The sequence below is a fragment of the Mus caroli genome, unplaced genomic scaffold (genome assembly GCF_978045245.1).
Source record: "Mus caroli unplaced genomic scaffold, Mus_caroli_1 scaffold_14, whole genome shotgun sequence".
In the NCBI taxonomy this organism is placed as follows: domain Eukaryota; kingdom Metazoa; phylum Chordata; class Mammalia; order Rodentia; family Muridae; genus Mus; species Mus caroli.
In genome coordinates, this window is record NW_028227269.1 from 30,945,046 (window position 1) to 30,969,657 (window position 24,612).

At 40.3% G+C, this 24,612-nt stretch overlaps 1 protein-coding gene across 2 annotated transcripts in view; it reads left to right on the plus strand.

Moving 5' to 3' along the window:
* Nampt (nicotinamide phosphoribosyltransferase) overlaps positions 1-24,286 on the plus strand; it is a 32,596-nt gene extending 8,310 nt beyond the window's left edge. For both annotated transcript variants that reach the window (XM_021179359.3, XM_085830289.1), the window contains exons 2-11: positions 1,390-1,546; positions 4,185-4,288; positions 6,652-6,780; positions 9,399-9,557; positions 10,210-10,346; positions 13,889-14,114; positions 15,619-15,738; positions 19,682-19,822; positions 21,258-21,392; positions 23,106-24,286. In XM_021179359.3, the coding sequence (XP_021035018.1) occupies positions 1,390-1,546; positions 4,185-4,288; positions 6,652-6,780; positions 9,399-9,557; positions 10,210-10,346; positions 13,889-14,114; positions 15,619-15,738; positions 19,682-19,822; positions 21,258-21,392; positions 23,106-23,216 (1,419 nt within the window). In that variant the 3' untranslated portion in view covers positions 23,217-24,286. The remainder of the gene's footprint in view (positions 1-1,389; positions 1,547-4,184; positions 4,289-6,651; positions 6,781-9,398; positions 9,558-10,209; positions 10,347-13,888; positions 14,115-15,618; positions 15,739-19,681; positions 19,823-21,257; positions 21,393-23,105) is intronic.
* The last annotated feature ends 326 nt before the right edge of the window (positions 24,287-24,612 follow it).

The window sequence follows — 24,612 nt, forward strand, 5'->3', positions numbered from 1 at the left end:
AGTTAAGCTTTTAACAGTGGCCTTTACCAAATCCATAGAGTAAAAGCTGTTAGAAGACTATCATGTTTTTAAACCTATAACGGTTAAGGTCATATAGAAACTTACAGTTAAAAAGCAATGTGAGAAATAACAAAATGGGAGGTTGTGGTTTTGTTTTTAGATGTTTTACTACATTTTATATTTATGTATGTATAGGGACACGTGTGCCTTGGTGCGCATGTGGAGTCAGAGAATGGCCTGCAGAATTCTGTTCTACCACATGTGTTCCAGGGCTGGGACTTAGGTTGTCAGGATTGTTAACAGCAAGTACCTTTATCTACTGTGCTCTCTCGACAACTCTTAAAACAAGCTTTGTATTTGCTTTTCATTATTTTGCTGCTGCAGCTGTTGCTTTAATCCAGGTTTCTGTAGAACACTGTGGCAGTCAAGAACATCCTTGGTGCCTCATAGTTGCAGAAAGAGGTGGGTCACCAGGAGACATTGACTTGACACATAGTAATGGTATAGGTTGGATGTTCTTGATCCAAAACTCAAACATCTTGAGTAGGATGTCCAGGATCAAGATTCAAAACTTGACCTCATAAAACAAGTGACAGTCAAAATATGGAGGCCAGGAAGATAGTCCAGTCAGTCAAGTGCTCCATGTACAAGCCTGAGACCCGGAGTTTGATCTCTTAACACCTGACATGAAAAGCCAGGCATGTCGGCACCTGCTTACAGTGCCAGTGCTGGCAAAGCAGAGAAAGGGGAGGGCCCCTGAGCTTGCTGGCCAGCTGGTGCAGCAGAATCAATGAGCTCTAGGTTTAATGAGAGGTACTGTCTTAGAAGGGAAGCAGTGAATGCCCGAGGAAGACCCGAAGTCACCTCTGGCCTCCACACACCTGCATGCACATGTGCACACACACCACACAAACATGCACACAGAAACGATAAAAGCATTTTTCATGTAGGTAGGTCTTACCCCCAAATACAAGTACAGTCAAGTATTCCAAAGCCCCAAATCTGAAGTGCCCCCCCCCCCCAAGCATTTCATCAGAAGCAAACAAGTGCACAGCCTGTGTGCGTTTGCTGTCTTGGTCTGTTGGATCGGGTTGTGTACCTCAGTCTGCAAGAAAGGCTGCACTCTAAGACCACGTGGGGTCTTTTCCACCCAAAGGGTTTTAAACCCACTTAGTATAATCTCAGTCACTTGTTTGACTGTAAGATAAGGTATCATTAGGAGGATTTTGGTGATCTGCTTGTATCTTGCCCTGTGTCACCAGGGTGGGAGGTTGGCCAGTAGCAAGTGGAAAAAAACAGTTTCTGATTTGGAAATGATTGGAAGGCTTGTCTGTGGTGCTTTGACTGTACTGTTAGTGTTTCCTAATGGAAGTATTTTTCTTTGTCTAGGTTACTCACTATAAACAATACCCACCCAACACAAGCAAAGTTTATTCCTACTTTGAATGCCGTGAAAAGAAGACAGAAAACTCCAAAGTAAGGAAGGTGAAATACGAGGAAACAGTATTTTATGGGTTGCAGTACATTCTTAATAAGTACTTAAAAGGTATTGCTTTTCCCAGTCCATTTAAAACACTGCTTTTATGTGACTTCATATTTTTCTATATTGCTATGTTCTGTTATAACATATAAGTAACTTTTTCAGTAATCTAGTTTTGATATTTAGTTACGTTTGATTACCACTTTCGGTGTTGTTTGGAAGGTTTGGTTCTGGTTGGTTTTGTTTGGTTGGTTTTTTGTTTGTTTGTTTGTTTGTTTTGCTTTTTTTTTTATTACAACACCTTACTCAGTAGCCTAGCCTGACCTTAAATTTGGTGAGTAGCTCAGTCTGTCCTCAAATTCACAGCAGTCTACCGCCTCAGCTTCTCAAATGTTAACACTATAGTGTTGAGCTATCATCATGCTCAACTTCTTTTGTAAAATGTTTTTGATCTGTTAAGTTAAATGCTTTAAATTTTAGAATTTTGAGAGAGAGAGCGTGTGTGTATGTGTGTGTGTGTGTATGTGTGTGTGTGTGTGTGTGTTTGTGTGGTGTTTTAAGATAAAGGTTTTCTGAAACATATTTCCAAAGGAAATTTAGGGCAGTCAGTAATCTGCATAGATCACTCTTGCTTACTTGTAGATGTAACCATTGACTACTAAGAGCTATTTACTGTGCACTGAGGGATTTGCTGTTAATCCAGAAACTCGTTTTGAATTACAGTAGGTTTAACTAGAATGTTTTTATATTGTTTCAGATATATCCTAAAGTTTCATTTTTCAAAACTATTTATAATAGTTTATTTCTAAATGGATTTCAAAACAGAACACATACACCCCCCAGTAATGGTGGGTTGTTTGTCTGTCAAGGCCATTTACAGCATATTATGTAATGGAGTTTCTAGGCAAAGAATCAGATCCAAAGACCTTATACATCTAGAAGTTTCTGATACAAAATAATTTCAATTGAGTATAGGTTAAGTATAATTTTTCTGCAAATGATAATTATTTTAAGGTCAAATAGATCAGGCATGCTGCATTACTAGGTATAAAAGTTCTACTGTATGACAAAGAGACTACACAGGGTATTTTAAATGCAGTTTATATTTGTTTTTAAAGATCATAAATTTTAATTCAGTTCTGTAACTTTGTAAGTTCTTGTATATAAGTAGTATTCATACACTTGCTGTACTGATTGCCAGCTTTGTATACACATGTGCACACACACTGCATTGATTGCCTACTTTGCACACATGTGCATACATGCTGCATTGCCTACTTTGCATGCATATACAGACACAAACACGCGCACATGCATGTGCACACGTGCTACATTGGTTGCCTACTTTAGAGTACTGCTTCGCAAACTTCTACCATTGGCAATTCCTTCTTAACCAGAGGAATGTTTACACAATCCTGAATATATAAGTAGATAAAACAGATACACAAAGCAAATATTAGCTGATTTTAAAAAAATTTAAAACTTCATAATACATCTACATCTAATGTTACCTATTATTAAGGACTAAACATTAATGTACCTGTGCTTATTTTACCTAAAGAATTAAATCTTAGCTGAATAGTTGATACTCAAGAATATAGAGAATCTTCAGCATATTTTAAAGTTCAACATTTTGATTTTCTAATCACCAGTGCTAAGACTGTGCCACTTCATATAGATATGTAGTGCAAATGGCTGAAGTGTGTTTAGGGTCATTTCATAAATTAATGGGAGTTCTGTTTTAATCCCAAGCAAAATGCATAGAGGAATTTTTTATGAAAGTCAGACTAGCAACTTAAACAGCAGTTTTAAAATCAAACACTAACATAATACAGTACAAACGTAGAGTAGCTTAAACTACATACTTAGGAGAGGCCGTAGGAAAACACTAAAAATATTTTCTGTGCTTAAACCGTTGTATTTCTGTAAGGGCAGAGAATATTGTATATACAGTAAAAATACTGCAGTTTGTTTCAGAGCTGAGCAAGATATTTTAGGCAGCATTTGTTGACATTGTACTGTGTGACAGCAAAGTGCACATGTGTGTGTTCAGACCCCACTGGATGGAGCTGCGTGATCCAACACAGGTGAACACTGCCACAAAGTACCTTGAAATCAGTGCTTGGTTTTGAATTAACTTTTGATGCTTGTACATTCAGAAGGTCTTTATAAAACCACCCACCTACCATTTAGTTTCCCATCCCTCTCAGCACTTTTAAGAGATTGCTCTAGACCAGTGTGTGCTAAATAGCTGTGTATCGTAAGGCATGTATTCCTTCTCACCATCCTGTAAGTAGATACTGCACCCCATCCTCATGTACAGACGGAAAAGCTAGCTAAAAATGAGAGTGGGTAGAAATTTGCTGATTGTGAAAATTACTGATTTCCCAGCCCCAGAGACATCTCTGAAGAAAGGTCACCTGGAAAAGCAGCTGTTGCTTTTCTTGGCTTCCTGAGTGCTTCATTCATGAGCTTCAGTCGCTCTGCGTGGCTGCTCCTGTGCTTTTAAAGCAGATGAACGTTTATGCTTAGGGCAAGGGCAAACTCCTGGAAGTACAGGCTCCTTTTCTGAACCTGCTCCTGACCTGGTGGAGTTGGTTCATCCTCCCTGTGCCTTTCAGTCCTGGGCTGGGTGAGAGAGCTGAGAGCGCTGCTGAGGTGACTCCGCAGTTCAGAACGTAACGCGACCTCTGTGTGCTTTCAGGTAAAGTAGTGACCAAAGAGAAAATCCAGGAGGCCAAAGAAGTGTACAGAGAACATTTCCAAGATGATGTCTTTAACGAAAGAGGATGGAACTACATCCTTGAGGTAAAAATGGCTGTCAGTGTTTATCTGTTTTGTTTTTGGTTTAATTCAAAATTTCTTGCCATGGAATTTGAATAGAAAATTCAGCTATAACTAACACTTTTTGTTGATGATCTCAATATAATGGTTATTTTTAGATATACTTAACAAAAATCTGTAAGTAACATCTGGTTCTCTCCTGTAGTGTGAATCACTAACCAGTATCTTACAGTAGACCTAAGTAATAAGCTATGTGACTTAAAATGTAAATAACTCATTTTGAAAGATATTTTTTTTTTCATTTACACAATGGAATTTTTTTTTTTAGGTAATTTCCTCAATTACATTTCCAATGCTATCCAAAAAGTCCCCAATACACTCCCCCCGCCAGTCCCCCACCCACCCACCCCCCCACCCCTTGGCCCTGGCATTCCCCTATACTGGGGCATATAAAGTTGGCAAGTCCAATGGGCCTCTCTTTCCAGTGATGGCCTACTAGGCCATCTTTTGATACAAATGCAGCTAGAGACAAGAGCTCTGGGGTACTGGTTAGTTCATAATAATGATCCACCTATGGGGTTGCAGTTCCCTTTAGCTCCTTGGGTACTTTCTCTAGCTTCTCCATTGGGGGCCCTGTGATCCATCCAATAGCTGACTGTGAGCATCCACTCCTGTGTTTGCTAGGCCCCGGCATTGTCTCACAAGAGACAGCTATATCAGGGTCCTTTCAGCAAAATCTTGCTAGTGTATGCAATGGTGTCAGCATTTGGAAGCTGATTATGGGATGGATCCCTGGATATGGCAGTCTTTAGATGGTCCATCCTTTCTTCACAGCTCCAAACTTTATCTCTGTAAGAAAGATATTTTAATACATCTCTGGAAAACATACCTTAGAAATGGGAATAGACTAATAATTTTAAAGGGTATGGTTACTTCGCAGTTTCAGAGTAGATGCTGTAAATTTATTACAACATAATTCTGGGAACTGTCTCTCATCAAGTAGTCAGAATCGTTTGCTGTGGCTCCTTGGAAATACTTGTAGCTTTCATGCCTATAGTAAAATGACTTTTATGCTAAGATTCAGTACCTGTGGACCTTTGATAAAGTCAGAGCCATACCATACTGCATATTTGAGTAAGTGTGCCGGCTGAGCTAATGTGCGTTTGCTGTCACTCCCTTCTGGGAGAGTCTCTGAAGATAGCATGCAGTGACAAGTCTGTGATTTCTAGTGGTCAGTATTGATTGTGTATGCAGGAAATCTTCGGGTTCACTAGACATAATCTGGTCTGGCCCAATTTATAGTCCGGTGTAGATCTGTTAAATGACCCCAAGGTCTTGCAAGTGAGGTTGAGATCAAACCAGGATGTGTAAACAACATTTGCTACATCATGAGGCCTCCAGTGTTTTTCATTGCAAATAGTTTTTTTTCACTTAAATGTTGTGCCTTGAATCATATAAACTCTTAGGGTTTCCTAAAAACTTGCCTTCTACACAGGGTTAGCTGTAGCTTTCAGCTTGAGAAAGGATGCGAGGGGGCCACTGGCCTAGGTAGTTTTCTGTTGCTGTGCTAAGACCCATAACCAAGGCTACTTACAGAAGAATTTATCGAGGCATTCCATTTCAGAAGTTGAGTGTGTGACCACCATAGCAGGGAACTGATGGAGCTGAGGCTAAGAGCTTATTTACATCCTTCTCCACAAGGCAGAGAAAAATGCCCACCCCACCTCCAAATGACAGACATACCTCCAACAAGTCCACACCTCCTGATCCTTCCCAAACACGTCCACTATCTGGGAACCAAGTATTCAAATACATGAGGTTTGGGGGCCTATAACTTAGACTTGGGCATTGCATGTCAGGGTCTTTGTGGTTTTAAAAGTCTACTGCCAGAGAACAAATAAGCTTACGTAAAATTCTTAAGTAGTGAGTGTCTTCCTCGTCTGTATGTGTTCTCTAACAGTAGTATTTAGTCTTTCCTTCTTTTTTCATCTGTGGGAAGGACCTATGTCAAGCAAGTTGTTTTGTAGGGTATTTTTAGAGTCTGTTAGAGTGAACTTACTCTCTTTTCTGAACAAATCAGGAAAAATGCTGTTTTGATCCATGTTGGTCGTAAATGGTAGGTGTTCTTAGCAGAAACAGCGTGAATTTAAAGAGTTGGATTAGTGCCTAAATTGTTAATCATTTTAACTCACTTTGGAAGCTGCAGGATACACTCACTAACTAGATGATTGCTAATGATTTAACAACATCTATATTTTCTACAGTGCCAAAATTTAGTTTCCATAAAATGTAAAAACAAAACAAAACCAAAAAAAACCCAACTCAATACAACAGTCAAACTGAATTTCGCCTGTTGAATGAATGAATATATTGTTGCCTCCTGCCAGAAATACGATGGTCATCTCCCGATTGAAGTAAAGGCTGTTCCCGAGGGCTCTGTCATCCCCAGAGGGAACGTGCTGTTCACAGTGGAAAACACAGACCCTGAGTGCTACTGGCTTACCAATTGGATTGAGGTGAGGAGGGTTTTTCCTTTTTTTCCCCCCAGAATTTTTCTGAATTCTGATTTTTGGGGGTCGGTTGGTTTGGTTTGGTTGTTGCTTTTGTGTGTGAGTAAAGATAAGAGATCATTGAGCTAAGAATCTGGAGTTTGCTCCTACTGAAAAAGCTGTGTGATCTAGAGTTAACTTCTGTTTTAGCTGCCTTATCACTCAATGATACTTTTAGGTTCTTTTAATGAAATCTGATCTTAGGGGATTCTATCTAAATCACATGACTGATACTGGTTTCTTAAAGCTCGGTTGACATCTACTTACAATTTTTTGTGTGTTTCTTTTGGCACTGCTAGGGCTGGAATCCAGGGCTTAGTGCACACTTGGCAACTCTCCCAGTATACTACTCGCCCTGCTCTTTTTTCAAAAAGGTTTTTGAGGCAAGGTTTAACTAAGTTACCTTAAGTCGCAATGAAGACAGGCCTTGAATTGACTGTCCTCCTGCCTCTGCTCCACGAACAGCTGCTGCACCAGGCCAACTAATCCCTTGTCCTTCTCCACTTAAACTAGCTTAGAGCAAAATGAGAAAAGTAGCCCAAGTTATTTTTAATAACTACAGACTTCTGGTGGACATTCTATTCCAATTAGAGTCAGTTCATTCACTCGTGTGTGTGTGTGTGTGTGTGTGTGTGTGTGTGTGTGTGTGTGCGTGCGCGCGTGCGCGAGAAAGAAGAGGTTTTTAGCTTCTAAATATCGACATGATACTGTTTAATTTCTAAATCTAAGAGAGGGGCATATATGTAGTCTGGGATTTGGGGCGGGGCGGGGATGCTGCTTAAATATATCTCTTAAGTTGGTGATGATAATACTGGCTTCTTGATATATTACTATAAAGTTATCTGTAGAGGAAATAACCCAGCAAGCAACAATAAAACACCATATTGCTGGAGAGATGGCTCAGTGGTTAAGAGCATTGACTGTTACTCTATTCCTAACCACACTGTCTCAGTGTACATTCAGACTAGCATTTTATCCTCAAAGCCCACCAAGTGCACGGATCCCTTTTAGTTCACAACTGAGTAGTTCATAGCTGGTCCAGGTGAGGAGCCCTATGGTTAGGTGGACTTTCCAAAGGGCAGGCAAAGAGTAGAGAAATGGAACTGGAGGGGCTTAGTGGTTACAGTGGTGGCCACAGTCTTAAAAACATGGGAGTCCAGATCTTCCCTATTGATCGTCTTCTGAGAGTGACTCTTTGGTATATTTTACTAAGAAACTAGAATGTGAAGAAAAAAAATCTATCAGGCAGCTGAGAGTGGTGGTTAATAAGAGTATTTGCTGTTGAACCAGTGTGAGATTCCAAAGCCCATTGTCCAGTAACCACATAAAAATCCGGCAAGGCTGTGCACACCTGCAGTGCCAATGCTGGCTAGAGGTGGGGGACGGACAGGGAAATTGCCAGAGCTTGCTGGCAGTCAGCCTCCCCAGTGAGTTCCAATTTCAGAAAAGAAATGTCCATCTCCTCAAGGGGACAAGGCAGAGGACAGAGAGGACAGCCAGCCCCACCTCTTGCCTTCACAAAGGCACACAGATTGCTAAACATAAGTACACAGTCATTGTATCTTTTTTTTTTTTTTCAAAGACAGGGTTTCTCTGTGTAGCCCTGGCTGTCCTGGAGCTCACTCTGTAGCCCAGGCTGACCTCGAACTCAGAAATCCGCCTGCCTCTGCCTCTCGAGTGCTGGGATTAAAGGCGTGCGCCACCACTGCCCGGCTCATTATATCTTTTGAAGAAATGTACCCCCATCTCACCAGTCTTCAGCTCAGTTTCCCACTGTGTACTTAAAATCTGTTGCCAGACACAGCAAACACTACTTACAAATTTGGCTCTTCCTTTAAATGATTTAACATAACACCAAAATAGTTGAATTTTGTTTCAGAGTATGTGTTTGAAATAATGAATGACCCCATTGACTGCAACTCACCTGTATGAGCATTGGTGCCAGGAGACGCCTTGGTCCTTTCAACCCAGATTTCCAGCTAAGTTTAAGAGAGGCTAGGAGCTCTGCAGACCATCTCAGGCATACAAAGGGGCTGAGGAACAATCACATTAGGCCAGATACTCCCTTCTGATCAAAAAAAAAAAAAAAAAAACCAGAATGAAACTTTTCTGTTACTAAAAGATGATTTTTAAAAGATCACACTTATAAAATGCCATTTCAAAGATGGTGAAACTGAGGCCTGCCAGGTGAGCAGATAGAGCAGCCACACCATTTCAGTTATGCAGGTGACGTGGTGATAAGCACTTCTGAAAGGAAAGTTCTTCATTTTCTGCTAGAAACAGTCTTGATCTGTGTGGGGACGTTGCGATGTTCTACATCTGTAGTGCATAGCCTATCCATCTCCTCATTGGACCACATCTGTAGTGCACATCCTGTCTATCTCCTCATTGGACCACATCTGTAGTGCACATCCTGTCTATCTCCTCATTGGACCACATCTGTAGTGCACATCCTGTCTATCTCCTCAGAGCTCACTGAAGTTTCTAAGAGTCCAGATGTACAGGATAGTCCTAAGAAAGCTATGATTTCCCCAGAAGGAGCCCAATATTTTATGTTAATAATGTGGTTATTTTTTTTGTTACAGACTATTCTTGTTCAGTCCTGGTATCCAATTACAGTGGCCACAAATTCCAGAGAACAGAAGAAAATACTGGCCAAATATTTGTTAGAAACCTCTGGTAACTTAGATGGTCTGGAATACAAGTTACATGACTTTGGTTACAGAGGAGTCTCTTCGCAAGAGGTAAGGAACCAGATGAGCCTCACGGAATACAGTGTGGACTGTCAGTGTGTGTTAGCTACTTCTGTGGCTGTGAGATCGTGGCAGGAGGTGTAACAGCAGGAACAGGAAGCCAAGAGCTTACAGCTTCCAATACAAGCATGAAGCAGAGTAAGAAAACTGGAATGCCATGAGGCTTGAAACCCTTGAAGCCTCCTGCAGTGATACACTTCCTCCAGCAAGGTTGTACCTGCTAAACATTCCCAAACACACCACCAATTGGAGACCAAGTGCTCAAATATCTGAGCCTGTACAGAACATTCTTGTCTAAACCGCTGCAGTGAGAGGCCTCTCAACCAGAATTATCCCTGGGACTGAGCTTGCTTTAAGTAGGCCATTTCTTGCAATTCTGGAGGCATAGCAACAGTTGCCTGCATATCTATTGTGTGTCATCCTGTTCCCAGTACATGGAATATACCTCTCAGCGCATGTTCCAGTGGTTATGTGTTAGATGGGGGCGTAGACAGACAGGGGCAGCAGATGCTGATGCAGAACAGCGCAAGCGCAAGGGTAAGGACACTGGGATGAGGTCCAGAAGTGGGATGAGGCAGGTGGGATGAAGCACGTGGGCTGGTATGTTCCTTCTCTGAATTTCGGTTTGTGTTTGATCTTCCAGACTGCTGGCATAGGGGCATCTGCTCATTTGGTTAACTTTAAAGGAACAGATACTGTGGCGGGAATTGCTCTAATTAAGAAATACTATGGGACAAAAGATCCTGTTCCAGGCTATTCTGTTCCAGCAGCAGAGCACAGGTAAAATTGAGTTTGTTCTCCTCGCGTTTGCTATGTGAACACTTGCCTTGCATGCACACGGCCCTGGGTTCTATCTCTGGCCCTACAAATATACAAAGTGGCTTTCTAAAACTTGTTTGAATTTGTTATTTGTAACTCAGCAGTACACAGAGCCAGATGCTAAATAACGTCCATGGACATTACAAATTGAATGCACACACTTTTTACAAAGATTAGCATCCAGTAGGACTAGAATTTCCCAAACCTTTCTAGTAGTAAAAGAATTGAAGACCTTTCCTAACATTTAACAGTTGCCATATTGGTTTTATTTTAAGGAATGGTTTTTCATTTGCTACAATGCATATGCAGGTAGATTTTTCTTCACTAAGTGAAAGCTGGGAATGTCCTGAGTCCTGCTTACTTACCCTGCTTTTCTATGTAGTCTCACTTGTCTGCCCAGAAAATTGTCATCTGGACCCTGTATCTTCAATTCTAGATAAAAAGCCATTTTAATAATGATAATTTAAAAAGGAGTTCTGTTTCTCTAATGCTTATTTATTTGTCCTTACTAAATCAAAGGTACACTAGGAAATTACAATCTAGGTTGCAGCCAGTCTAGTTCTAGAGTTCCCTTTATAAGAAGTAAACAGTGTATATAAGTAATAAGTGTATGTCTCTAGTTCTCAGCTTCCTTTCCTATAGTCATTCAGGAATGCGTAAAGCTCTGTGTAGGTTTGGGTATATATGACCTGGGCCTCATCACTGATACATACTAACTCACCAGCTTTCATATACAAGGCAGTCTGCTTGGTGCTGCAAGGGACAGAAAGATATAAAGCTGACCCTCTCAAGATAAAAATAGTACACTAGTAACAGTCTGCTCTGTTTGCTAAGCATTTTTATTTAAAGAAGCACAATTAGGGTGGAGTTGTCCCAAACAAGTTGAGAAAGGTTTGTATCCATTGGCCAGATCAAAAAAGTTTTTATAGGGACAGTATATATATAGAATCTTTCATAAGGAAATAGTAAAATTTGGTTGAACATTTTCTTTTTTTTTTTTTTAATTTTTAATATTTTTATTACATATTTTCCTCAATTACATTTCCAATGCTATCCCAAAGTCCCCCATAGCGCCCCCCACTTCCCTACCCACCCATTCCCATTCTTTTGGCCCTGGCATTCCCCTATATTGGGGCATATAAAGTTTGCAGGTCCAATGGGCCTCTCTTTCCATTGATGGCCGACTAGGCCATCTTTCGATACATATGCAGCTAGAGACAAGAGCTCCGGGGTTCTGGTTAGTACATCATGTTGTTCCAACAATAGGGTTGCAGATCCCTTTAGCTCCTTGGGTACTTTCTCTAGCTTCTCCATTGGGAGCCCTGTGATACATCCAATAGCTGACTGTGAACATCCACTCCTGTGTTTGCTAGGCCCCGGCATCGTCTCACATACTTTCTTATGTTTTACTGTCTACCAAGAATTATGATAGAGTATACACGTGCTTTAGGGCCTAAGGGCTGAAACAGACATATGAAAAGTAGATTGAAAAGTCGGGTGAGGGTTAATCTAGTAAGAACCTTAATGTTGAGTGTTAACTGTGTGCACAGCATGTTGGCTTGTTTGTTTGCTTGCTTGCTTGCTTGTTTGTTTGTTTGTTTGTTAATGCAGGGTCTCCTGTAGCCCAGGCTAGTCTCAAAGAAGTAGATCCTGAAGTTTTGAGCAAATAAATGATATATTAAAGATAGATTTTAGGTTATTTGAATAGCAGGAAAATAAAAAAACTAGAAGCTGGGCTTTCTAGGAAGTAGTATAGGAGACAGTCTTGAGGGGGTTAGGTCTGGAGCTGGGTAGTTAAATGAATGCAAAGAAGTTGATAAGCGAGATAAAATTGCTAAAATCGATTATTTGAATTGTGATACAGAATAGATCCAGCTAACATTAAGGACATTGCTGTTTAGGAAGGCCCCCTTGAGTACTTCTTCATAAAAGTTTTAAGATTAAGCAACAGAAAATTACGGGTGTTAGCTGATGAAAGTTATTTGTGTTTTTATTAGTCTGTGCCCATGTCTTATAAATTTTTAGTGTAGTAATCACATAGTAGGCTGTCAGCTGAATAAGTTTTGAAGTAATAAGCACATGAGTATACCATGAGTCTGAAGACAAGGGGTCTCCTAGGGCTTCTGGGTTCAATGAAAAGGACACTGTGTGCATGCACAGGATGGGAGTCTGGTGTGTTTTATGATCCTGTAATATTTTCTGTATGTGACAAAAAGCCTGCTTGACTGTTAACAGATGACACAATAGACAGCCTTGGGCACATAATTCAGTTCTTCCTTTCTTCCCTTCCTCTATACAACCACACAAAAGGAGGAGCTACCGTAGTACAGCAGGAGGCCGTTTAGAATAAATGCTAACATCTAAAATAGCTCTAAAGCATTACTGCTATTGTAAATACTTCCTTAGAGAATTTGACTCTGAAAATAAAAAGTGATTCAGTTATGCACCTTCTCCCCTCAGATTCTGAAAGAGTGTTAGCCTATTCTGATGACTAGAGTCTGGGGAGATGCCATCAGTAAAACACAGGGCTTTGATCACAGAATTGCTGTCCACACAGCAAGTCTGTGGAGTAGATGAAGAGTTCCAGTCTGTCCCAGAGAGCCAGGTTCCTGAGTAATGAAGGAGAAAGGAGAGCAGCAGAAAAATGAAATGAGATTGACAGGGTGCTAGGCCTGTATACATGAACAGCAGTGTTGGGCCTGTTGAGACTGAGAATAATATAAAATACCAGTGTCTGAGTTAAATGAATATAGTGCTGTTAGTTGGCTTTCCATCCTTATCAAGGAGTGCCTGAGAAAGTCAACTTAAAGGATGAACGAAATATGGTTTCCTAGTAGAAACTTTTACATTTTGTTTTCCATCCTAAATTACATTATGTTCAAACCAACTGTTCAGATTCTCATTCCTTGAGCACATACTAATCAATAGAACCTGTAGGTAAGCTACATCACTGCCTGTTACTGACGTTTTAAGATATAACCGGTATAGTTACAGTTCTTTGACTATATATACTGTGATTAAGTACTAGATCATTGATCTTAGATCAAAGATTTCACAAGGTAAAAAAGACAGATAGATGTCTTTTGGTATACAGTTTCAGGAATTCATAGAAAAGAACCAAGTACTAGTATTGCCAAGCAAAAATGGGAACTATGTATTCACCCTTTCTATCATCTGACCTGTAGTACGGAAGGCTAGCTACACGTGCTTTGTAGCTCACTGAGTAGATTGAGGGATACCAAAACAAAACCCAGCTTATTGGTGATTATTGATATAAGAGCTAAGTAATCACAACTACTAAGCTGAATATAATTAACTTGTAACGTTAAAAACCCTGACCACGGAGTGGCTTGACCCAAATGTTCCATTCCCCTTCTGATGTCCACTTACTAACCGGGACCTCCTTCCTTGTGACACTGCAATAATGAACAGGTGCTTAATGATACTTCAGAAATAGGCCGTGTGTCTGCCTAAGTAATCTGTCTCTTCATTTTGTCTCCTAGTACCATAACGGCTTGGGGGAAAGACCATGAGAAAGATGCTTTTGAACACATAGTAACACAGTTCTCATCAGTGCCCGTGTCTGTGGTCAGCGATAGCTATGACATTTATAATGCGTGTGAGAAAATCTGGGGTGAAGACCTGAGACATCTGATAGTATCAAGAAGTACAGAGGCACCACTAATCATCAGACCCGACTCTGGAAACCCTCTTGACACTGTATTGAAGGTAAATTGTAGTGTGTATCACTAGGATGCCTGGGCACCCGCTGCTTCCCTGCTCATTTGTGTAGACATCATTTCAAGGCTCTCTGGAACAGTCACCCATTTTTCAGAGAGGGAGAGCAAAAGATTTGCCCAAGGTCACACATTAATTGCAGAGAAAGGATATAAAGATTAGTTTATTTATATATTGTCAAGTAGACAATTGAGGACTGCTTAAGACTTCCTTATGTGCTTTCAGAATTAGTAGCATTACCATCCATCAGACTACTCGTGGCTTATCCCATGTATTAGAAGTCATTGTTACAACTTTGAAGGTGTTAGCATGTGTTCCGGGTAATGAGGAATACAGATCATTCAGAGCTGCCTTTCAGGTCATGTGCGGCTGGAGATACACTGCTTAATAAGCAGAGGAAGCCTTCGTGGTGTTCAGGGCCTGCTTCTCCTTTTCTACAGAGTATTCATTACAGCAGGAGTTCATTGATGCCTTCTATTAGAGAACCACTGTGTGTGCTTTACACCAAAGTGTTTGCTCTAATCTTATCAGAGAGAGAGAGAGAGAAGCTTTCACTCTCGGTTGTAAAGGAGGAAACGACCTGCCAAGGTTGAGAAACATGGAAATGGGGTCCTAGTCAGCTAATGAGCAGATGGTACCTCATTGTTCACTCTAGGAAGTCGGAGCATAGATGACAGGAGCTCTTTTTTATTCTGTATTCAGCTCAGAGTGGATGCTTTCGTCTGAAGTAGTTCACTTTTGACAAACTAAGCCACTATTACAGTTCCATTGTGATAGTTATAAGAACAATGAAAGCAAACATGGGCTTTTTCATTAGGATCTTTAAGCAGTTTACATCAGGGAGTAATTGTTGTCTGAAGGGGTGTGTCTGATAGCTCTTCTGTGTCTGACCGAGTTTTCCTGAACAAGTTCAAATCTGTGTTAAGTGTCTGAGCTGCTGGACAATCTTAAGTGGCAGTCGTTGGATAGACTTAAGTACTACCTGTGTTAGCGTTAGGGAGCCAAGAGCTTTGGGCAGCTGCACGTCATACACACTTTGCTCTTACTGTGATGGTTGCATTTCTCTCAGCATTGTAATCCAAATGTCAGACACAAGTAAACCAAGCAGAATAAACCCAAATCAAAGGCATAATTATTAATTTGTTGTGTCATTCCCTGCATTTTCTTTTAAATATGTGCTGGTTTAATATTATGGGTTTGTTTGTTTGTTTTTTCCTTGAATCTGTAATTTGCAAGATGTAAAGGAAAACCAGCATGTTCTGTGTGACTTCAGTGACATAAATTAACTGAACGAGGAAAGAGCACACCTGTTCCTACTATGGTTGAAAGGGATTGGAAACAAACTTTATATGATTTTATACATGGCTTAAGGTTAAGTGGTTGAATTTTTTACTTCTCAGAATTGTTTTAACAAGGAAAACTATTTTTTAGCTCAGGGAGCACCCGTACCCTGCCCCAGTTTTCGTGACTTATGTCGTGTGCTTCTCTCACACAGGTCTTAGATATTTTAGGCAAGAAGTTTCCTGTTTCTGAGAACGCAAAAGGCTACAGGTTGCTGCCGCCTTATCTCAGAGTCATTCAAGGAGACGGAGTGGATATCAATACTTTACAAGAGGTGTGTGTTTTACATGAACGTCCCAATAATGAAATCCCCATTCTTGAAACAGCTTTTTTATTCATAAACAGCCTATTAAATTTTAAGTGCAATTATGAGTCTTATTTAAAATATTTGTAATGGCAAATACTTTTGGTGTAGTACTTAAAGTTTAGAAATAATAGTAGCTTAAAATGCTGAAGGGGCAGTCAAAGCATATTTCTCCAGGCCTCACCAGCTACCTTGTGACAGGATTCTAAAGAGAAAGAAAAATAAAGGCTTTTGTTTGAAGAGCCCAAGAGTATGTGTAAGAATTGGTGCTCATTGCTAGAATGACAGAATCTAACTCGATTCACTTGCGAACAGAGTCCCAAAGAGGGATTATCTAGGCCAGGTTGATGTATGAGCTGGTAGGGTGGTATTTTGATCACATTGATTGAGGTGGGAAGACCCACCCATTGTTGACAATTCCTTGGGTTTGGGTCCTGTGCTGGCTTGATTTCCCCATGGTCCCATGGTAAGGAACTGTAACTTGGAATTGTGATCCAAATAGACCTGTCTCCTTGAGTTGCTTTCAGTCAAAGAAACTATAAGGCAGTATGACTTCAAGTCAGTGCCCAGATTACATCAATTTCAAAAGATGGATTTGAAAAAGAGAGCTTTGATGTGTAATCATATTTGTATGGTCTCCTGTGTTCCAGAGTGAGGTGAGGTATCTGGAGTTTGGCGGGAACAGAATGAGGGTGCTTCTCCCTACCCTCCCAAATTACCTTGCTTAAGTGGGAGCTCTCTCTGCTTTAAGACACTGGAAGCTGTTGTGAGAGGACTCAGTATTGGGAGGACAGCTTACAGGGATGGTGGAGGACCTTGAGTATAGAAATTGGGGCTGGCACATTTACTTGTTCTAAACCCCCTCATTCACCTACCTTTCTCAAGATAGCCCAGGCCTACCTCTCTGAATGGTGCTGTTCACAGTGTGATGGGCCCTCCTGCATCAGGTAGCAATTAAGAAAATGTCCCATACACCTGGCCATAGGCAATTCTTCAGTTGAAATTCCCTCTCCCTTAACTCTTAGCTTGTGTCAAGATGACAACTGAAGGTGACCGTCTGTGACTAGTAGTTTTCTGTTGATGTAAATACATTATTCATGGGTACAGGAAGGCTATCTTAAATTGGTACTCAAAGCTAAGCAGGTAGAAGAAACCCACACTTAGAGGATAGAGCCTGATTTTTCTCATGTTGGAAATAAGTCTCATGTGCTTTCTAAAAGGCAGTGATATTCATCCTAACAGTTTCGCTCTACATACACTAAACAGGTTGTTTAATTGTGGTAAAATTGGGGAGGGGTGCTTTATTTAACAAGCTGCCACCTTTCCTGGACTGCCAGCCTCCCCCTTACTCCTACTTCCTGTCAACATTCATCCTCCCTAGAGCATCCTGCTCTAGCTTCTACTGTAAAGAAGCCAAAGATCTCATGTGTAGTAGACAAAACAGAGCGTCTTGTTTCTGTTGGTGTCTTGGGACTTGATCTCCTTGGCTGCCATCAGGTCTCTCCACTAGGATGACTTCCTAATGACATTTAATAGTACTGACTCCTCCACATTCATAAAGGAGGATTTCTTTGAAGTCTGGAAGATGCCCAAGGCTTCTGTTCTCCTATTGTGATATCTTACACTAGCAGGTTACTGTGGCTTTCCCTCCCTTGAGCTGTCCCGAATCCTTATCTTGGAACCCTTCTGTCTACATCTCTTGGATGTTTCTATGACTTGCTCTGGTGAGGCACAGCCCAGGCTTCCTGACCACATAGAATACTGCCTTCCATCAGGCAGGCCTAAGTTGCCAAAAATGTCAGTCGGGGATCCAATAAGCAATCTTGGACACTTAAGTAAATTTTATATTGCTTTTTTTATCTTTGAGAAGTATTTGTCATAAAGTTGTAGAAACAGGTTGTCATTCCTTCCTATTTTTCTTGCTTTGGGTTTAATAGTTGTTCATAATTAGTGCTGAACACTGGATTACAGATAAACGTATGGAACTTCCAACTGTAAATCTAGAATTCTTGAGCTTCGTAGCTCTCGAGTTGTGCTTACAAATGGTGTGAATATGCATATATATTAGTTCTTTTCCTAAGTATAAGCATTCCATGTTAGAAGTGACTTTGAATTATTGATAAAATTTTGTGTTTGATTTTATATAACAAGTTATTAAATATATTTTTGTGGAAAAAAACAAGCGAATTACAACTTTGATATAAATGCTAAGAACAAATTACTTTTTTGGCATACATAATACATAACATGTGAAAAGCACTTATACAATGGAGCAAAACTATGTGAATGATATTAGCAGATAACTAAATCCTAAGGGCTCCTGAGCCAACTTAAATATATATGAAAGTTCTGTATGAAATATGAAAATGGTTTATGAAGTAAGAGTAATAATTTGCCCACTTACTTACACTTTGATTGATTTGTGGGTGTTTTTTGACTGGCACACAGGGATGTGAAATTCAGCTCTCCTTTTCATGACTGTACACTGGGTGCTGAGTCTGAAGCTGGTTACTCTCCTGCCTCTCCGTGGGGAGCAGCCTTCTTTCTCCCTTATCTCTTCTACTTGATTTATTTTGTATTGAAATTCACTTCTTTCATAGTCATCTCAGTGAAAACTGTTTAGGGGCCTTGGCTACCTTTGGGTTGGGTAGTGGGGGTGGGGGCTGTTTGTGACCACCCCAGCTTACAGCAATTCTCAGGAGGCAAGAAGCTAGATCAGTTCAACACAACTAAGGAGTTGCTGATTTAGACTTCAAGAGTCTGACTGAGTATTTTAGACCTTATTTAAAGTACAGCACAATGTGGGGAAATTTTTTTTCTGGCAATACGAACTCAATTTTAAGACACTCTTTGTAAGTACTTGTGACATCTTTCATAGAAATGAGATCTATAAATTGTAAAACAGATAAGTTCTGTAGATGGGTGAGCTTATAATAAGGTTCTGGGAAAGGATCCGATGTGGTCTCAGCCCCACAGGAAGTGCAGAGGTCACTGGGCTGTGAACCACATCTGCTTCTAGCCTTCTGGGCAGAAATCGGGTGATGTACCTCTCTCCAACCCTGTGTGTTTCCATGCCGGGTTCCCCTGGCGCTTATCTGTGAAAATGAGGATTCCCATGCCTCCCACAGAGCACAGTAATAAATAGACACAAGACCAGATTTCTATAAATGATAAGGGAATCACTTTAGTAAAATAAACTGTGATTTTATATTAATTCTTATTGGAAAACATTTGGATTAAAAAAAACCCACAGAACAATTAGATGGTTGGATTTTTTTAAATGATTGGATTAGTAACACATGTGCTATTTGGGATTTCCATTCTTTTTACAATGTTGAAAATCAAGAGAAAAGATCAATTTGAGACTTAGTTGTTCAGAGAACATATAAATGATGTGTGGGGAGAATGTGAAAATTATTCATTTTGAGGGAGGTTGAAATGACCATTGTCACTACTGTTACCCATAAGAAAGTATTATATGCTCTTGCCAATTACATATCCGTTACCTGGGGCTTATAATGATTGTCACATGTAGTAACAGTGCACTGGGATTTATTTGTGATAATTAGAAATCCCTAGGAGCTCGTATTTCAGCCTTGTTGATCTCGTTGGGCAGTGATGTTTGAGGAGGCTAGGGAAGAGAGCTTACAGAACCTTAAGTGTAGCCAGTCTTCTCACGCCTTTCCACTCCCACATCCCAACCACAGTGCCCACTACAGGGGAAATCCCCTCCTTCCATGCACCCATGTTAACGCCTTTCGCATCTTGAGTGGGACTTTAGAAAGAAAACGTGTTCTATTGTGTGCCTAGGCCTGTAAGTATCTAAATGCTGAGTGATACAAAGCAGCTGTAGGAGTCTCACAATACTGTCCTTGGAGAGCAACCTCCATCATCTTTGTTTTTAATCTTCTAGATTGTAGAGGGAATGAAACAAAAGAAGTGGAGTATCGAGAATGTCTCCTTCGGTTCTGGTGGCGCTTTGCTACAGAAGTTAACCAGAGACCTCTTGAATTGCTCCTTCAAGTGCAGCTATGTTGTAACCAATGGCCTTGGGGTATGTCCTTCAGCTTTCTTCTCCTTGCTTCTGTGTATCTAGGAAGAGTGCAGCGCGTGCCATAGTCAGGGGGCTGTCACATGTTGATGGCCACTACCTAACTTAGAAACGGAAAGAAAGGTGTCAGCTGGTAACAAGAGAGACATGGGAACCAATAAACTGAATCATTTACGGGAACTGGAGAGTCATTCCCAGTGTTTGGTATATACCTTTGTATGAAGAAGTTGGTTCCGTTTGGGTAAGATTAAGGTTGTCAGCTCGCCTGGCCATCACATGCTAAAGATGATCAAGTATGTCATTGTCAAGACCCTATTGTGAGGGTGGAGTTTGAGCTGATGTTTTTGGTACCAGAATTATGTTCAGTGGCCGCAGTATAGCCGGGCAGCCACCCCTTTCATCTTTCATCTCCCTCAAAGGCAGAGTGAGGAGTCTGTGGAGTAGGGGTCAGGGAAAGCGAAGAGCCCCAAAGAACAGAGCAGGCATGATGGCTCAGCAGACAGAGGCTCTTCTTCCCATGCCAGTTCAATCCCCAGAACCCACATAGAGGTGGAGGAAAACCCAGCTGCATAGAGTTGTGCCTTGTAAACAGTACTAATAAATATCACATACGTAAACAGTACTAATAAATAAATATTGAAGAAACCCTGTGTGCTGCCTCCAACTGCCTTGTGGAGTCCTGAGACTGTCTGGTTTCTTGCTATTCCATTGCTGGTGCCATCTGCTTGAATTTTACCCCCACCTATCTGGTCCTAAAATACTTCAGATACTTTAAGTCAGTCTGTTACTGGTCTGAGTCAGGGTCTTGCAGTGTGACCCTGCCTGGATTAGAATTTGCAGCAGCCCTTTGGTCTGTGTTTCACATCTGTGCCGCCATGCCCAGCAGGTTCTCCAACTGTGTGTGCATGCATGTGCACGTGCACACGTTTTACTGTGCATACAGTGCCTCATTCACATTAGGCCAGCACCCCACCTCTGAGCTGTATCTCCAGCCTCTTACTAGAATAAAGGTAAGAAGTAATGAAAGAGGAAGGTTAGACGACAAGAGTGTCTTTATCTTAAACACCCTAGTGCTCTCTGTAGTTTGTAAACACATCTGTTATGTAAGGGCAACTCGATACATTTCTCTAAATTGTCCTAAAAAAGACAGCCAGGATTTGGGCTCCCACAGCGTGACTGTTTTGAAGGAAGCAGGCTAACTAATGAGTTTTGTTTCTACAGCCAGTTGTAGGCTGATGTAGTTACATATTCAACACTATAGACTTTTAAAACTTGTATATAATACATTTAAAAAAAAAAAAAAAAAAAAAAACTTGGTCTAGCTGTGGTCCAACCTTGTATGTGCAGGCAAGAGCTCCAGCATTGAGCTGTGTACATGTTTTTACAGACATTCAGTGAGAGATGACTTATCATTTGTCTCTTAATTTGGATTTCTCAGGTTAATGTCTTTAAGGACCCAGTTGCTGATCCCAACAAAAGGTCAAAAAAGGGCCGGTTATCTTTACATAGGACACCAGCGGGGAACTTTGTTACACTTGAAGAAGGAAAAGGAGACCTTGAGGAATATGGCCATGTACGTATCTGTTGACTGGGATTTTTAAAACAGTAGTGAACTGGATTTACAAATTAAGAAAAGGGAGTTTTGTGTTATTCTTTCAAATTGTTTTAAGAACAGTGGTCCCAGTGAAGTCCTTTTTTCCCCACAGTGACCAGCATGCTGGATACTGGTGGCCTTTGCCAGGCTTTTGTATGTATGGCTTTGATCTTACTGTAAGTTAGCAGTGACTAATTTCTGGAGAAGCAGAGCAGCAGAAAATACCATTAGTTGTTGCTCTTGGACTTCACATAACTGTGTGTATTATAGTAAAATACTGTAATTTCATAATAGACAAACTAGCCAAATTCCAAACAGTCTGATGGGAAGTGTTTCTTTACAACTTAATAATGACCACTCGGAAGGTTTTCTTTAGTGTTAATTGATTCTCAAGGAATTCTGAGCTTAAAACAATAGATAAAGCAAGTTGTCTTAGTGTCATAGAACTGGAGTGGGTCCTTTAGATTATACAGCTGAGTTTTCTTACCCTGGTTAACCAGACTGAAAAGCACATAGAGTCTGTGTGCTGAAGTAGGCCATGTGATCTGATGGTTTCAGCATAAGTACACTTAACATTTGTGAACTGAAAGGTTAAAAGATCTCTAAGCCACTAGATGGGAGGGGGCTTCAGTTTCAGGGGGAAAACTTCTCATGAGTATATTCTTCAAATTTACTGATATTATGTTTTAATATTGTGCAAATCTGACTGCTTACAACAATTTTATATCATTATGCCTTTTAAGATTTGGGGTTGGAATAAAATAATCCTTCTATGAAAACCATATGAACTGGTAGACCAGAATTTTAGAATTAAATCTCTGTATGTTGTCCCAGTAAATCTTTGAGTAGATTTTACAAGGTAGTTGGAGCTACCAAGGTTCTGTATGAGGTCATCGCAGACAAAGCAAAGCCCTGAGACTAAGCCCAAAGAAACGTTGATTACCAGTGCTCGAGAGCATCTGCCTGTCCAGTGTCCTAGTGACCAGTCCCAAGCTTGATGGAGAGTCCCTGTGATCATGGAGACATTTTGGTTAACGCGTAAAACCCAGCATGTTCTGGTAGTTTATATTGAAACTTACAAAAGAAAATGCTACATCTAGAACACTAATTTGGAGCACACAAAGATGCCAGCTAACATCATGTGTACTGTAAGAAAGAACATTAAGATGAATTAAAGTAGATTTTTCATATAGAAACTAGACTCTACGGGGCCTTAGGGAAAGTGAGCCCTCCTCCTCTGGTGATGCTTCTGGGTGGCTTTGCAGTTATAGTCTATGTGACTCGGTCACCGTACAGGATACAGAAATACCTGCTTTTCTGTTTCTGTCTTGGGTTGGGTTTTTGGATTTTATCCGTTTTTAAGGCCAAAATTTAAGGACTAACAAGTTTATTAAACTTGTAGATTGGCAGGTCTAGGCAATATTAAGGCACTTGGCCAGATTCTGAGTAATAATTACCAGGACTACGTGCAGTCCTCCCAAGCAAATATTTTCTTCAGCAGTAGAAAAGATGAGGCATCTGATGTTTTGCCTCTCCCTTTAAGAAAACCAGTCTACGAATGTTTATCATAATCTCACTCGTAAATTGACCCTCGACAGCTTTGTGGATTTGACCTCTTAAAGTAAATTGGTCAAAGCATGATCTGAATATTTGGTAGATGGTCTTTTTAATAACAGATTTTACATTCGGCAGGATCTTCTCCATACGGTTTTCAAGAATGGGAAGGTGACAAAAAGCTACTCATTTGATGAAGTCAGAAAAAATGCACAGCTGAACATCAAGCAGGACGTGGCACCTCATTAGGCTTCATGTGGCTGGGTTGTTATGTGTGCAGTGTGTGTATACATACATGCACGTATGTGTGCGCCTGTGCGTATGTACTAACATGTTCATTGTACAGATGTGTGGGTTCGTGTTTATGATACACTGCAGCCAGATTATTTGTTGGTTTATGGACATACTGCCCTTTTTATTTTTTTCCCAGTGTTTAGATGATCTCAGATTAGAAAACACTTATAACCATGTACAAGATTAATGCTGAAGCAAGCTTTTCAGGGTCCTTTGCTAATAGATAGTAATCCAATCTGGTGTTGATCTTTTCACAAATAACAAACCAAGAAACTTTTATATATAACTACAGATCACATAAAACAGATTTGCATACAATTACCATGCCTGCTTTATGTTTATATTTAACTTGTATTTTTGTACAAACGAGATTGTGTAAGATATATTTAAAGTTTCCGTGATTTACCAGTCTGTTTCCAACTTTTCATGATTTTTACGAGCACAGACTTTCAAGAAAATACTTGAAATAAATTACATTGCCTTTTGTCCATTAATCAGCAAATAAAACATGGCCTTAACCAAGTTGTTTGTGGTGTTGTACATTTGGAAATTATGTCAGGACGTATACCCAACAGAGTTCCTAACATCACTGCCTTGTAGAGTATGCAGCAATCGTTCTCCGTGGAAGAGAAGAATGGTTCTTACGCGAATGTCTAGGCATTGTACAGTTCTGTGCCCTGGTCAGTGTATGTACCAGTGATGCCAAATCCCAAAGGCCTGTTCTGCAATTTTATATGTCGGATATTGCCTGTGGCTCTAATATGCACCTCAAGATTTTAAGAAGATAATGTTTTTAGAGAGAATTTCTGCTTCCACTATAGAATATATACATAAATGTAAAATATTGAAAGTGGAAGTAGTGTATTTTAAAGTAATTACACTTCTGAATTTATTTTTCATATTCTATAGTTGGTATGACTTAAATGAATTGCTGGAGTGGGTAGTGAGTGTACTTATTTTAAATGTTTTGATTCTGTTATATTTTCATTAAGTTTTTTAAAAATTAAATTGGATATTAAACTGTATGGACATCATTTATTAATTTTAAGTTAAACCCTCAGTAACTAATATTTAAGCAAGTTCTTGATGTTATCCCCAGTGGAAAGCCTGATTCTTAATAGAAGAATCTTAATGCAGAGATTTAGCTAAATTTAAAATACCTATCCTCAAAATGTTTGTAGCGATTTACTGCTAGGTCCTGAGTCAGCCATTGCACTCAACAAGACACCAGTCTCTTTGAGGTGACTCCTAGGTCACCTGTAGGTGACACTACACAGTTCTAAGCCAAGGTTGGCCAGCCTCCCCTGCTAGCCAACTTCATACTGCTTCTTCATTTTTAATTACACACTGT